Below are 12362 nucleotides of genomic sequence, written 5' to 3' on the forward strand. Positions count from 1 at the left end.
GCTTCTCCAGCTGGAATACCAGATGCATAGGTGCTCAACCTTTGAACCTTTTAATTCAAGGCCCTAACTAGAAAGGGAGTTTACTTTAGGCTGTTTGAAGATAAGTCATGGAAACAGCCTGGGATGGTCCCACAAGCACTGAGGTAGGATGGTCCAGTGGCCTTGGACAAATCACCCAAGTTCTCTTGAGGCTCAATTTCTTCTTCTGTAAAATGGGGATACCTGTAACTGCCCTGCATGAAAAGGTTGTTGTGAGGATCAAATGAAAGAACATGTTTCTTTCATTATTTAAATTACATTTATTATTTTCTATAGAGAATGGTAGAACTGCAGTAGGGCAGGACATGGTAGATAAGAACCTTGATTTTAGGAGACAGATTTGTTTTATTTGCACTTAATTCAACCTAATTAAAACGCAGCTCATCATTTTCCCGCATATTCCTGCCCACATATATCACTGTGGCATTTCCATTTCTTTTTGTCACCTTCCCTGCTCAGACTACCTGTAATATATATATGTTGGTGAAAAACCTGGGCCAAATCAATCCCATTTAAATTAAATAAGCATTATCAAACCCATTTGTTAAAATATATAAGATCTTGTTTACAAAAAAACAGAACAAAACAAAAAATAGTCCTTGCTTTCTTAAATATTATATGATTATATTTAATTATATAAATACGAATAATTTTATTTATGTATGTTTAATTTTATATGATTATATATATTTCTATTTATCATATATAATTAAAACTAACCATAATTAAATAATTAAATATAATTTAAATTTCCTATTAATTCTAATATCGAAATTTAGAATTTTGAAAGTGTAGGTGTGAAATTTAGGCAAAGAGGTCTAGTTCTAGAAGAATGAATATTATACAACTTACACTCAAGTTGCTGCTCAGTTGTGTCTGACTCTAGGTGACCCCCAAAATTTTGTCTAGTATATAGTAGAATGGTTTGCCATTTCATTCTCCAGGGGCTCCTCAATTTACAAATAAGGGACTGAGGCAAACAGGAGTAAGTGATTTGTCCAGGGTCATAGAGCTAGTAGGTATTTGAGGCAATATTTGAACTCAGATCTTCCTTATTCTAGGCCTACTACTCTATCTCTTGTACCATATTGCTATTCCACACCAATTATCAATTATTTTGGTGTTCAGTCCCCAGGTTGCCCTGTTGTTCATCCATTTGTATTTAACAGACTTCCTATATAAGAGGAATTGAGTTAGGGGCTATAGAAGAATCAGAGAGAGAAGATGGGAGAGACTCTGTGAATAGAGAGCCAGGCCTGGAGAGGGGGACTTTGTATCTGGCCTCAGACACTTCTTAGCTGTGTGACCCCGTCAAGCCCCTTAACCCCAGTGGCCTAGCCCTTGCTGCTCTTTTGCCTTGGAAACAATACTTAGTATGGATTCTATGACAGAAGGTACAGATTATTAAAAAACAAACAAACGATAACGATCATTTGCCCTCTGGTTGGAGAGGGTCCATATATAAAGACACCTGAGACATACAAGAATAAACCGAAAAGATAAGGTGTGTGATTATCAGCTAACCCACAAATACCATGGATAGTCCTGAGGCTCAGAGAGGCAAGGGCGTAGTTTTGGTTGGAATGATCAGAGGAGGCAGCATTGGAGGCAAGCTAAATAGGAAGAACACTTGAAAACTGGGCTGGACTCTTGTTCCTGTTCCTTACTAACTGTGTGACCTTGTGAAAGTCACTTTCTTTTCTTCCTTGAGCAGGTTTTCCCATTGCTAATAACCTTGCTTAGGATCACACTATAAGTGGATCTGAGGCAAGATTTGAACTCAGCTTGCAGCTCTACACTGGAGTCATAAGAAAAGGAGGAAGAGAAATTTGGCATTAGAATAGATGTCATCACTTGTAAAGTGCAGGAGAATGTCTGTTCTCCAATAATTAACCTAGGAGGTCAGAGTTTTGGCTCATTCAACACCAAGAAAACAATCCTAAGAATAGATCAGCTTAGCTCCATTGGATTAGAATGACAAGGGAATCCATCCCTGGAATACTCTCCAAATGACTCATAGAAAACCTGACACTTTTTGCTGTGGCAGATACTGAAACTTTTTTGTTTTCTTGGCACTTCCTCCTTTACCACCTTTTAAAAGGTTCACCAACATCATGTACATTATTTAAAGACTAAATGTCACTTTTCAATGATCAAAATGCTTGGCTTGTGAAAACACACAAATGCAATTTCTAAGAGGGATCTTCACAAAACTATCTCAGTTAGTAGATTACTATAAACTAAAAATGAGTTTTCGAACAAAATATTTAGTGACATACAAGTGAAATGAAACACTGAAATAAACTATGAAGTTCTGGATTAGATACTTCCCTGGTTTAACTACTGTACATTTTCAATCAAATTAAATCTCTGCTCAGATGATAGAATTATGTATGTACATAAATTAAAACCACAAAGAAGTTGTTTAACTAACCTAGATTGCTATATTTACTGCCATATAATTGGGCAAAATAGCTTATAATGATTGCCTTTAAAATTTCCTCTTCATTAAAGGTGAGGTCTCCCTTTTCATCTTTGATACTGATAATTTGGTTTTCTTCTTTCCTTTTTTTAATTAGATTGACCAGTACTTTGTCAATTTTATTTATTTTTTCAAAGTACCAGCTTCTAGTCTTATTTATTAATTCAATAGTTCTTTTACTTTCAATTTTATTGATTTCTCCTTTGATTTTTATAATCTCTAATTTAGTTTTTAACTGGGGATTTTTAATTTGTTCCCTTTCTAGTTTTTTGATTAGCATGCCCAGTTCATTGATCTTTGCCTTCTCTAATTTTTTAATATGCACTCAATGATATAAATTTCCCCCCGAGTTCTGCTTTAGCTGCATCCCACAGATTTTGATAGGATGTCTCATCATTGTCATTCTCTTCAATGAAATTATTGTTTCTATGATTTCTTCTTTAACTATCTGATTTTGAAGAATCATATTATTTAATTTCCAATTAGTTTTTGATTTTCCTGTCTATGTGCCCTTACTAATTATTATTTTTATTGCATTATGATCTGAAAAGGTTACATTTATTATTTCTGCCCTGCATGTCTCACAAATGGCACTGTATCTGACCCTGTTAACTAGTGCTTTCGTGATTTTCCTTCAACTCTTATTAGAAAAGCAGGGCTGGGGGCAGTGTCACTATTTCAGTTATCAGGGGCCCACAGGCTTCAGAAGGCCCCGGGTGCCCAAGCAGCCCATCAGCACACCCTCTCAACATCACAAATACAATACATTTTGTCTGTTTGTAGAAAAAAATCACTCAAAAGTTAGGACAAGCAAAGACCCAAGATAGTGACACACACGGGAGAGGGAAGTGTGGAGAAGCTCTGCTCTGTTCCAGCCTCAGGGAAGGTCAGCTCAGGCTTGCAGGAAGCAGTTCTGGTGGCTAATAGCCTAGTGCAAAGTGGAAGGGGCCCGGGTGATGGGGAAGGAGCCTGCCACTCAGGCACTCCTCGGGTGCACTAAGGTGGGAAACACGAGGCTGAGTCCTCAAACCTGTGCTTTGCCACTTACTTCTTTTGAGGCCATCCTTCCTGTGTCACAACATCTCTGGGACACACTTCCTTCCCTCCCTGAACCCAGATGCCGCCTCTGCATAGGCCTCAGCATCACACACGTGGGCTGTTGCTACAGCCTTCAGCATCCTCTAGAAAACCATGTCCTTGTGGGTCAGGATCGCAGGCCCTCGTGGGAGCTGGCTGAATGACCTAGGAAGCCCCAGGCTCTTTGCTTCCTGGAGAAGCCTGTACTGCAGGAGTGGGGGGACAGTCCCCAATATGAGTCTCTCCATTCCTGCCATCAAGAAGAAGCTTTGGCTAGGGAAGAGTTGGACCAGAAGACCCCATTCTTGAGATCTGCTGGCTCTTTCACATCTTTAATGGCTCAGTCCTGACTCCAATAAAAGTTCACCATCACTTCCTTTATCCCTGGGGTCAGAGCCACTGTATAGGACGTGGACATTTTCAAACATCAGAACTTGTATATTTTAACCAAACAAGAGGGGAAAATATTCCCCAAATGAAAGGATCACCCACAGTGCTAGGGACTCAGAAGCTACAGTTTAGAATTAGGTTTTATCTGATAGCCTTGGACCAGCAGCCTGCACACCCATCCCCATAGACCTGTTGCAGGACCAGGCCATAAGGGATCTTACCTCCCTGGGTCAGTGTGCCTGCCCAGGAGGCTCTTCTGTGGGTATGGTGACTGTCTGACAAGAGTATGGCTCAGAGGATGGGGACATAGGTGGTTTCCCAAGACCTTGTGAGGCATTTGGCAAACTTTTCTTGTTATCTGTGCAGATCAAGACCAGGGGCCGGCCAGCACCAAACATTACAGTTTGGTAGGTTTGGAACTTGTTCAGTCTGACCCTGTGCCATTGCTGCAGGGCTCTGGGGGATGGCCCAGGGGCAGAGGCCTGGCTCTAGGTTTGTCACAACCTGTGTTTCAGATTCCATCCAGCCATCTGCTGTGGCCAGCTTGACTTCCAGAGAATGTAAGCCTCTGCAAAGAAAGGAATCATGGCTTTTTCTGCATCTATGTCCTTGGGGGCCAAGACTTGTAACCAGCTTTTTGGACTCTAAATCCTAGGTCATTTCCATTACACCACTTGTTTCTTAACTTATTTACCCTTTGCCTCCATGAGGGGTCTATAGCCTAGAGCCCATGAGCTTGTTTTTTCAGTGTTTAGATAATTATTTCCCCATCCCTGGTGGGCCCTGTAAGCCTGCATTTTATTTTCCGAATTTAAAAACATGATTATGAGAAAGGGCATCACTCACCTGCCCCAGGGGTCTGTGACCCACAGAATGGGCAAGGATCCCTGTCTTATATGAGATGTTTCTTAAGCTTTGTTTGCTTGGGTTCCAGCACAAAACAACAGTAGAAACCTTTGTGTCCAAAAGATAAACCAGAAGATCACATACCGTCAGCTGGTGTATCAGAAGGTCCATTAAGAAGGTAATCTTGTTGCTAAACAGAACATAAGCGCAATTCTCCGAGCAGTTGCTGCAGGTGAGATTGTAAACGTTGATGGCATTGCTGAGAGACCTAAGAGAAAGAGAATGCCACTTGGTAAGGTTGGGGCCATCACCCTCCCAACATCTGAGCACCCAAAAAGCGTGCTTACAGAAGCAAACCACCGAGCGGCCAGCAGAGCTCCACTGAAATGTCGATGCCTGGTCAGTGCTCTGCCCATGCCTCTGACGACAGGACACAGGGGTCGCTGCCAAGTTCCTCCCGGGGTGGCGGAATGGACAGTGGTGGGGCTGCTTCCACAAGGTTTTATTCCCTCAAGGTGGGGAGGTCCATGGCAGCGGGGACTCTCCTCACCCAGCACAGGCTCTACACACAGCTGGTGTTTAATAAGCATCTAATGAGCTGAATTGAGCAACAGGAGTTTTCTACCCAAGACAGCTGAGTGATTATCTGTCCATCAGTCCAGCAACTAAGGACTAGCTTTGATTAGCTGAGCTGTTCCTCAGAGGCAGAGAGCAGGAGCCTTGGCCCTGAGGCTGCTAGGAGGCGCTGGGGAGAGAGCCTGCAGTCAGGAAGACTTCTCTTCCTGAGTTCAAGTCCAGCCTCAGCACTTCCTGGCTGTGAGGCCCTGGGCAAGTCACTCAGCCTCTGTCTGCCTCAGTGTCCTTAGCTGTAAATCAGAGATAATGATAGTCAACCAACATTGCTATGGAGATGAAATGCAATAATGTTTGTGAAGCCCTTGGCACCCTGCTGGCACATAGAAGGTGCTCACTAATGCTGGCTTCCTCCCTTTTGGTCCGTGCATGATTAAGAACATCTTCTAATTCTCTTATTCAGACAGAAGGCAGAATAGGTGGAAGGAAGATGTAAGAATCAAACTGGAACTATACAATGAAGACAGAAAAAGGAATACCTAGCTGGAGCTTAGACAGAAGGCTTTCAGAATCTTTTCTTTCCTTTTTTTAACCCTGACTTTCCATCTTAGAATCAACACTGTGTATTGCTTTCAAGGCAGAAAAGAGGTAATGGCTGACTAGGGGGTGAAGAAGCTGGGTCACCCAGCTAGGAAGTATCTGCAGTCAGATCTGCCTCCTCCTCCTCACCCTACTCCAATACCTTAGGAAGAGGTTCTAAGTTGCTTTCTCTTGCAGCATTTTTCTTAAGAATGATTCACAGGACTGGGTATAGTCTCAAGTCCTAGACAGTCAAGAATCCAATCTAAAGTTGTTCCAATTATCAGATCATATATTTAGAGCTTTAAGGTACCTTGGAGATCGAGTCCCTAATTTTACATAAGAAAATGCCCTAAACATGTGAACACAGGCTCCACTTTGGTCAGAAAAAGTGGGGTCTTTGCTTTGGGGGTCTGCATATGAATTTGAGCCACATTTATAGAAAAAGAAAAGAAAACAATCAGGGGCCAGTAAGATGGCTCAGTGGATTGAGAGGCAGGACCAGGAAGATGGGAGGGGGTTCTGCATTCAAATCGGACCCTGATACTCACTAGTCATAGGAGCCTGAGCAAGTGAGCAACAACAGGGCTAATGGCCGGTGGATAACTGACTTTACAGTATTATTTGGGGGAAAGAACTAGGTCTGAACCTTCTCACATTACAGAAAGCAATCCTTAGTTTGGTAACAGTCTGGGTCCCTGAGACATAGTGTGGCCAGAGAGGAAAGCCACTTAGAGTAGTGAAAAGTAGAAAGCAAGCATGAATCAGGAAAAGGGGACTGATAAAGAGCTGGCTTTCCTACTGTCTCAATGGGAACTGGGAAAATCATTTGTTTTTTTCCTGGGCTTTTGCTTCTCCACTGTGAAAGGAGCTGAACCAGGCAATCTCAGAGTTCTTTTAGGATTGATAATTTATGAATCTATACACAAATGAAATACTCAGTGAAGGGGAGCCTCATTTTACACAGTAAACATGTTCCTGAGAGTTCAATTACTATTATTTTTAAATCCTTACCTTCTGTCTTAGAACCACCGGTTCTAAGGTAGAAGAGTGGTTAAGGACTAGGCAATGGGAGTTAAGTGACTTGCCCAGGGTCACCCAGCTAGGAAGTGTCAGGGGCCATATATGAACCCAGGACCTCCTGTCTCTGGGCCTGGCTCTCAATCCACAGAGTCACCCAAGCTGCCTCCAAGAGTTCAATTATTAAAATGGATTTTAAATTCAATAGAACTAATATTTAAAGACCCCTATTATAAATCTTTTTAAAAAGTGAAGCTTCCTTTTTTAAGAGAATAAGCAATCATCTTCTAGTTGACGTGTTTGGTGTGTTTTTGGTATAGTCCAGTAGTTTTTTTTTCCAAGGCAGGGTACACTTATACTTAAAAATGAGTTTACTTTAAAGTATTTTAAACTCCTCACTTACTTTTATGCTGTGAGATGTACATTGCGTCTTATATTTGTGAACCTGTCATGAGGAAACAACTTTTGATGGTGATTTGTCTTGTGAAAATGAGGTGGGGGGGGGGGAGATGATGACCTCAATGTCAAGAAAAACTTGCCCACTGAGAGAAACCTGTTTAAAAGACCACCTGTACTTGGAGACCACCTGTCAAAAGATCCTTTTGTGCAGGGCCCTGGGTGGTCTTTCTAAGCAGGTTTCTCTGTAATTTGAAACTGGAGTGACTGGAAGCCTTTGCAGGGTCAAACAGAAGGCAAGGCCCTGCACCTAGGGAAAGAGTGGCTTCTTCAGGAAGGGACTAGAAATCTCTCAGTGACAAACTCTTAGGTAGCTAGTTCGACTGGGGGCTATATGGCAGCTCTGCTTGCGTAAGGGTCAATGAAGCTTAGTTTATTACTGAGAGAGCTTCTGCTAAAAACTCCAAAGGAAGGTGGGCATCCTTAGAAGCCTCTGTATGGAGTATCCAGCAATTAGGCTGCACAGAGAGAAATAACAAGACTCACATTTTTTGGCACTTAAATTTCCACCCAATGTTCATGTCAAATTTTTAGAAACTGGAACCCAAAGGAGTGAAGTGAGTGAGGCAACAGGCATTTATTGACCCCATCTTAGGGACCAAGTGAGGGAGTCCCCTCATCACACTGGTCAGAGACCGTCAAGATTCCATACCTTGGGCCCTCAGTAAAATCTAAACACTAAATTTCCGCTTACAATAGTACAAATGATACCATATTAGTTTTGAATAATAGAGCTGAAATTTGATCCCATGAAAGATACTATTCCCTGTAGAAAGTCCCTGAAAACTCTTTCTAGAGTGCATAACCAATTTACAGGTTTTAAGTAAAATGTGAAAGAGAAAAGGTGGCTTACTATGTAATTTGTAAGAATGTACATTTGTCCACTGACCAAATTCTCTACAAACCATTTTGTATTTACACTTTCTGGCCTCGATGATCAGTTTAAATTCTCAACTAAACTTTAAGTTTGGCAACAAAGCAATCTTTCTGAAGAACTGGTAACTTATGGCTTTTCATGACATTTATTTCAAATTGAGCCTTCCTGTCCTCTTGTTTTTGTGGAACAATGATCCAAAAAGAAAAAGAAGGGAGAAAAGGACAGTTCAACATAGCTGGGACTAACTGGTCCATCAGCACCTGCACCTCAAAAATGGGAGCCCCCCAACTTTTGCAACAAAGGGACAAAAGCACCTTTTCTCAGCTCTTCCCCTGACCAAATTTCATTGTTATAATGACATGGAAGAAGGAAGCCTTTATTTTCCTTGGCAATTAGGAGTAATTCCAAAAATCAATATGAAAAACTAAAACATTCTTTGAAGATGTTGAGGTAAATATGCAGAAACAGACAATTATTTTGGAACATTGATGAAAGAATTATGATTGAATTTCTTGGTGCTGAGGGGTAGGCTAAGTGGACATTAGTGTAATATCTAATTTTATTGTCCATGTTTCAAGTTATATTACTGTATTTATTTTACACTGTATGTGGCTATGCTATTTGTGATTTGAACCATAGAATATCTGAATATGGGTAAGAAAAGGCTGTGTAATATCAGAGTTTATTGGGGTTTTATAACTGCCATCATCACTGTGTTCCATGGGATCTTCCATATATCAAAATTCATAGAATTACAGGATCATGGGATTTAGAGCTAGAAGAGAACTGAGAATGAGGAAGAACATTGGAGGGAAAAGATGTTATTTTCATAATATAGAACACATCAAAAAAAAAAGGCACACTGCTTGGCTTTTAATCTACCTCCTTACCCCCACAAAAGCATATAAAGTTTATAATCATGGAAACAGGAATCCTATTCATTCTTTAGACAAAATGACTAAAGTATAGCTGAAAATTATTTCATAGAACATACTTACTAAAAAAAAATTGAAAATAAGTACTTTACTGGGACTTTGTATTTAAAAACAATTTATAATGAGGAAAGTTCAAAGGCTAAGAAAAGAAAGAGAAACAATTTTGATTTATGTTTGTAAAGTTACTAACCTAAACTCATTTTAGAATAAAGTCTCACTACGGATCTGCCCACTGGTCCCACAATAACCAAATATAACTATCATGAGGTCCTTCTGGTACACTCATAAGTAAGCACACATAAACCTGCTTTTTATATAATATTCTATGTTTGTAATTGCATTTTAAAGACCTTAGATGACAGGTAAAAAATCTTTGAAAGCCACTGGCTAAAGTGAAATGGGCCAGGCAAGAAGCTCAGCCCAATAGGCAGCCAGAGGGCACTTGGTCAGGCTCCCAAGTCATTTATGAATAATCACTATTAGGCTGAGAAGAAACTAACTTGAGAAATTAGAGAAAGCAGCCTTGGAGAAGGAACTGCCTTGGGGAAAAGGAAGGATTTAGCAATCAAGAGTGAGAGAAAAGGCCTTCCAGTAACCAGTAGCTGTGAATTATGCCTTGGCCACATATATTATCTTAGCTTGAGCTCACTTTCTTCTGGATTCTGTATATTTAGACTTTGGGGGGATGTTTTGCACTACCTCTTATTATTATAGACTACCTTAATAAAAAAGATCTCTTTTCTAAAAGCCACTTAAGGTTAAGTTGATTCTCTACTTATGATTTTCTAAGGGTTTGACTCAATGACATCAGAGAATCACCCTTCAAGCCCTCAGGGATACCCCCTAGAATAGTGAAAAGGGAGAAGAAGCCAGATTCTGAAGTTAAATGTGGAGACATTTTTTATCTTCCTGAGTTAATTCCAATATTTTCAGGTGAGTGGTTACAGTTCTTTGTGTTTACAAAGAATGAATTCCATATATTCAGAGATTCATTTTAGCTGGGAAAGAATGAAGTTTCTTAAATGAGAACAAAAATAAGCAAAAGCTGATCTGTTTTCCCAAAATTAACTTTCTTTCAAAGGTGAAAATGTTATTTGGAAGTGTGAAATAAGGAAACACGACAAATTATTTTTTAATCATTGTGGCAAAGAATTCTAAAAACGGAGAACTTAAGTTGGCAACAAGAATATTTCCAGGATTAGAAAGTCTTTAAACATGGTTTTTCCCCCTCCAATTGGAAGCATTAGCACCAAAGAAGGCCCCAGGTGGTTTGTAGTGTTAAATGGCAGATTAAAGTCAGCAGAAGTCATTACTCTAATCTTATTAGAGGAACAATAGCTGTCACAGTAACAATTTATTTACAAACCTTTTGAGACAACTGCAAAATGCTTTAATATACCAAACAAAGAGAAGTGAATCTACCAAACACTACAGTTAATTAACTCGCAAAACTGCCATCCCCAATATCTCTTATAGGAAAGTGCATTCGCTTTTTAAAACTTCTTATAGAAGGCAATTGTTTAGCACTATATGGAAATGGTGTAATTCATGTAGACTTGTCTAATGAAAATGTACATTATTATGACTTTTCCTTCAGTTCAGCAAACATGCATAGAATTTAGAGCAGCAGACTGAACTCGTTCTTTTCCATGTAAAAGAATCCTTCAGGGAAGTGACTTGTCCAAGATTACACAGCTCTAAATAGCCAAGCCAGGAAAATTGAACTCCAAATCCCATGTTGTTTTAACACTTTGCCAGCTTTGTAAAATGGCAGATGAAGTCAAGTCAAATAAAATAATAATCAGAAACATAAAAACGCCATATATATTTAAATAACATGGTATCTACTTCTGCTGGCCTAAAGAACAATGAATCCAATTACAGGTATCCCTTCCACATAATGACTTTCCTCATCACAGTTTTGATATATTGCAGGTCAGCATTAGAAATTAAATGGGAACAACGGGGGAATTTTGTGGAAGCTTCAGATGACAAGGGAAGGCTAGAGATGTTAAAACAAGTGACCTACCTATAGCCTATGATCAAAAATTTAACCCAAATTTTACAATAAGGTATTGTAAACACTCCATAAGAGAAAAAGAAAAAAAATGAGTCTTCTTCTCTGGTATGAAAACGGAGGACCAAAACATTTTAGGTGGATTTTCCAGATTGCAAGGGTGCTACACTGCTAACCCCTGTGATATGGAAGGGATGCCTGTGGAAATATATTGTTGAACACATCAATTTTTTTTTTAAACCCTTAACTTCTGTGTATTGGCTCCTAGGTGGAAAAGTGGTAAGGGTGGGCAATGGGGGTTAAGTGACTTGCCCAGGGTCACACAGCTGGGAAGTGTCTGAGGCCGGATTTGAACCTAGGACCTCCTGTTTCTAGGCCTGACTCTCAATCCACTGAGCTACCCAGCTGCCCCCTAGAACACATCAATTTTTAAATCCAAATGGTTTTCTTCCCTCAGATGAAATCAGAACACGCGCACGTAAGATGTTTTGATCAACATCATGTAAAGTCGCATAGGAACACTATTTTTCTATGGACTTCATGTTCACATCTGTTATGAAGAATCTGAATAACTGCAGTCCATCCTTATGAACAGAATAGGGTTGTTTCAGGTTCACCAAGCCCATTTTTGTTAGATCAGTGGCTTGCACACGTTTTTGGTTCCTGGCCTGTGTCCACCAGGCAAAAGACTCCCAGGAGCTCTCTTTCCTGTACCCCACATTTGCCAACCTACAAAAACCATTTAATTAGAATTATAAGATTAATGCTTTAAATGAGGTAAGAGTGAGATAAATGATTTAAAAAAATCAAATAGTGCAAGTAAATTCTATCAGAAACAAAGGGATAATAGCTGTCATTTTTAGAAACTCTAATAAGAACTTGGTTTATGGAATCCCAGACTCACATTTCAATAACAGTGCACTAAAGCTCGGAAGGACTTGCTATGTGTAAGTCTCTCTACCTAGTGCCAGGATACCAAGAGATAGCCTAGACCCTACTCACAAGCATAAATGGCAATGACAAGAGGGATGAGACAGAAAGAAAAAGGGAAAAACCATAGATGTAAGGAAC

General features: G+C 40.0%; 1 protein-coding gene across 1 annotated transcript in view; it reads right to left on the reverse strand.

The window, feature by feature from the left end:
• The window catches only part of SCAPER (S-phase cyclin A associated protein in the ER), a 388867-nt gene that overhangs the window by 103100 nt on the left and 273405 nt on the right, over positions 1-12362 (reverse strand). The window contains exons 27-28 of the mRNA XM_044660293.1: positions 9951-9975; positions 4979-5102 (exon numbers count right to left, since the gene is read on the reverse strand). Of these exons, the coding sequence (XP_044516228.1) occupies positions 4979-5102; positions 9951-9975 (149 nt within the window). The remainder of the gene's footprint in view (positions 1-4978; positions 5103-9950; positions 9976-12362) is intronic.

This window comes from Gracilinanus agilis, chromosome 2, assembly GCF_016433145.1.
Source record: "Gracilinanus agilis isolate LMUSP501 chromosome 2, AgileGrace, whole genome shotgun sequence".
NCBI lineage: Eukaryota > Metazoa > Chordata > Mammalia > Didelphimorphia > Didelphidae > Gracilinanus > Gracilinanus agilis.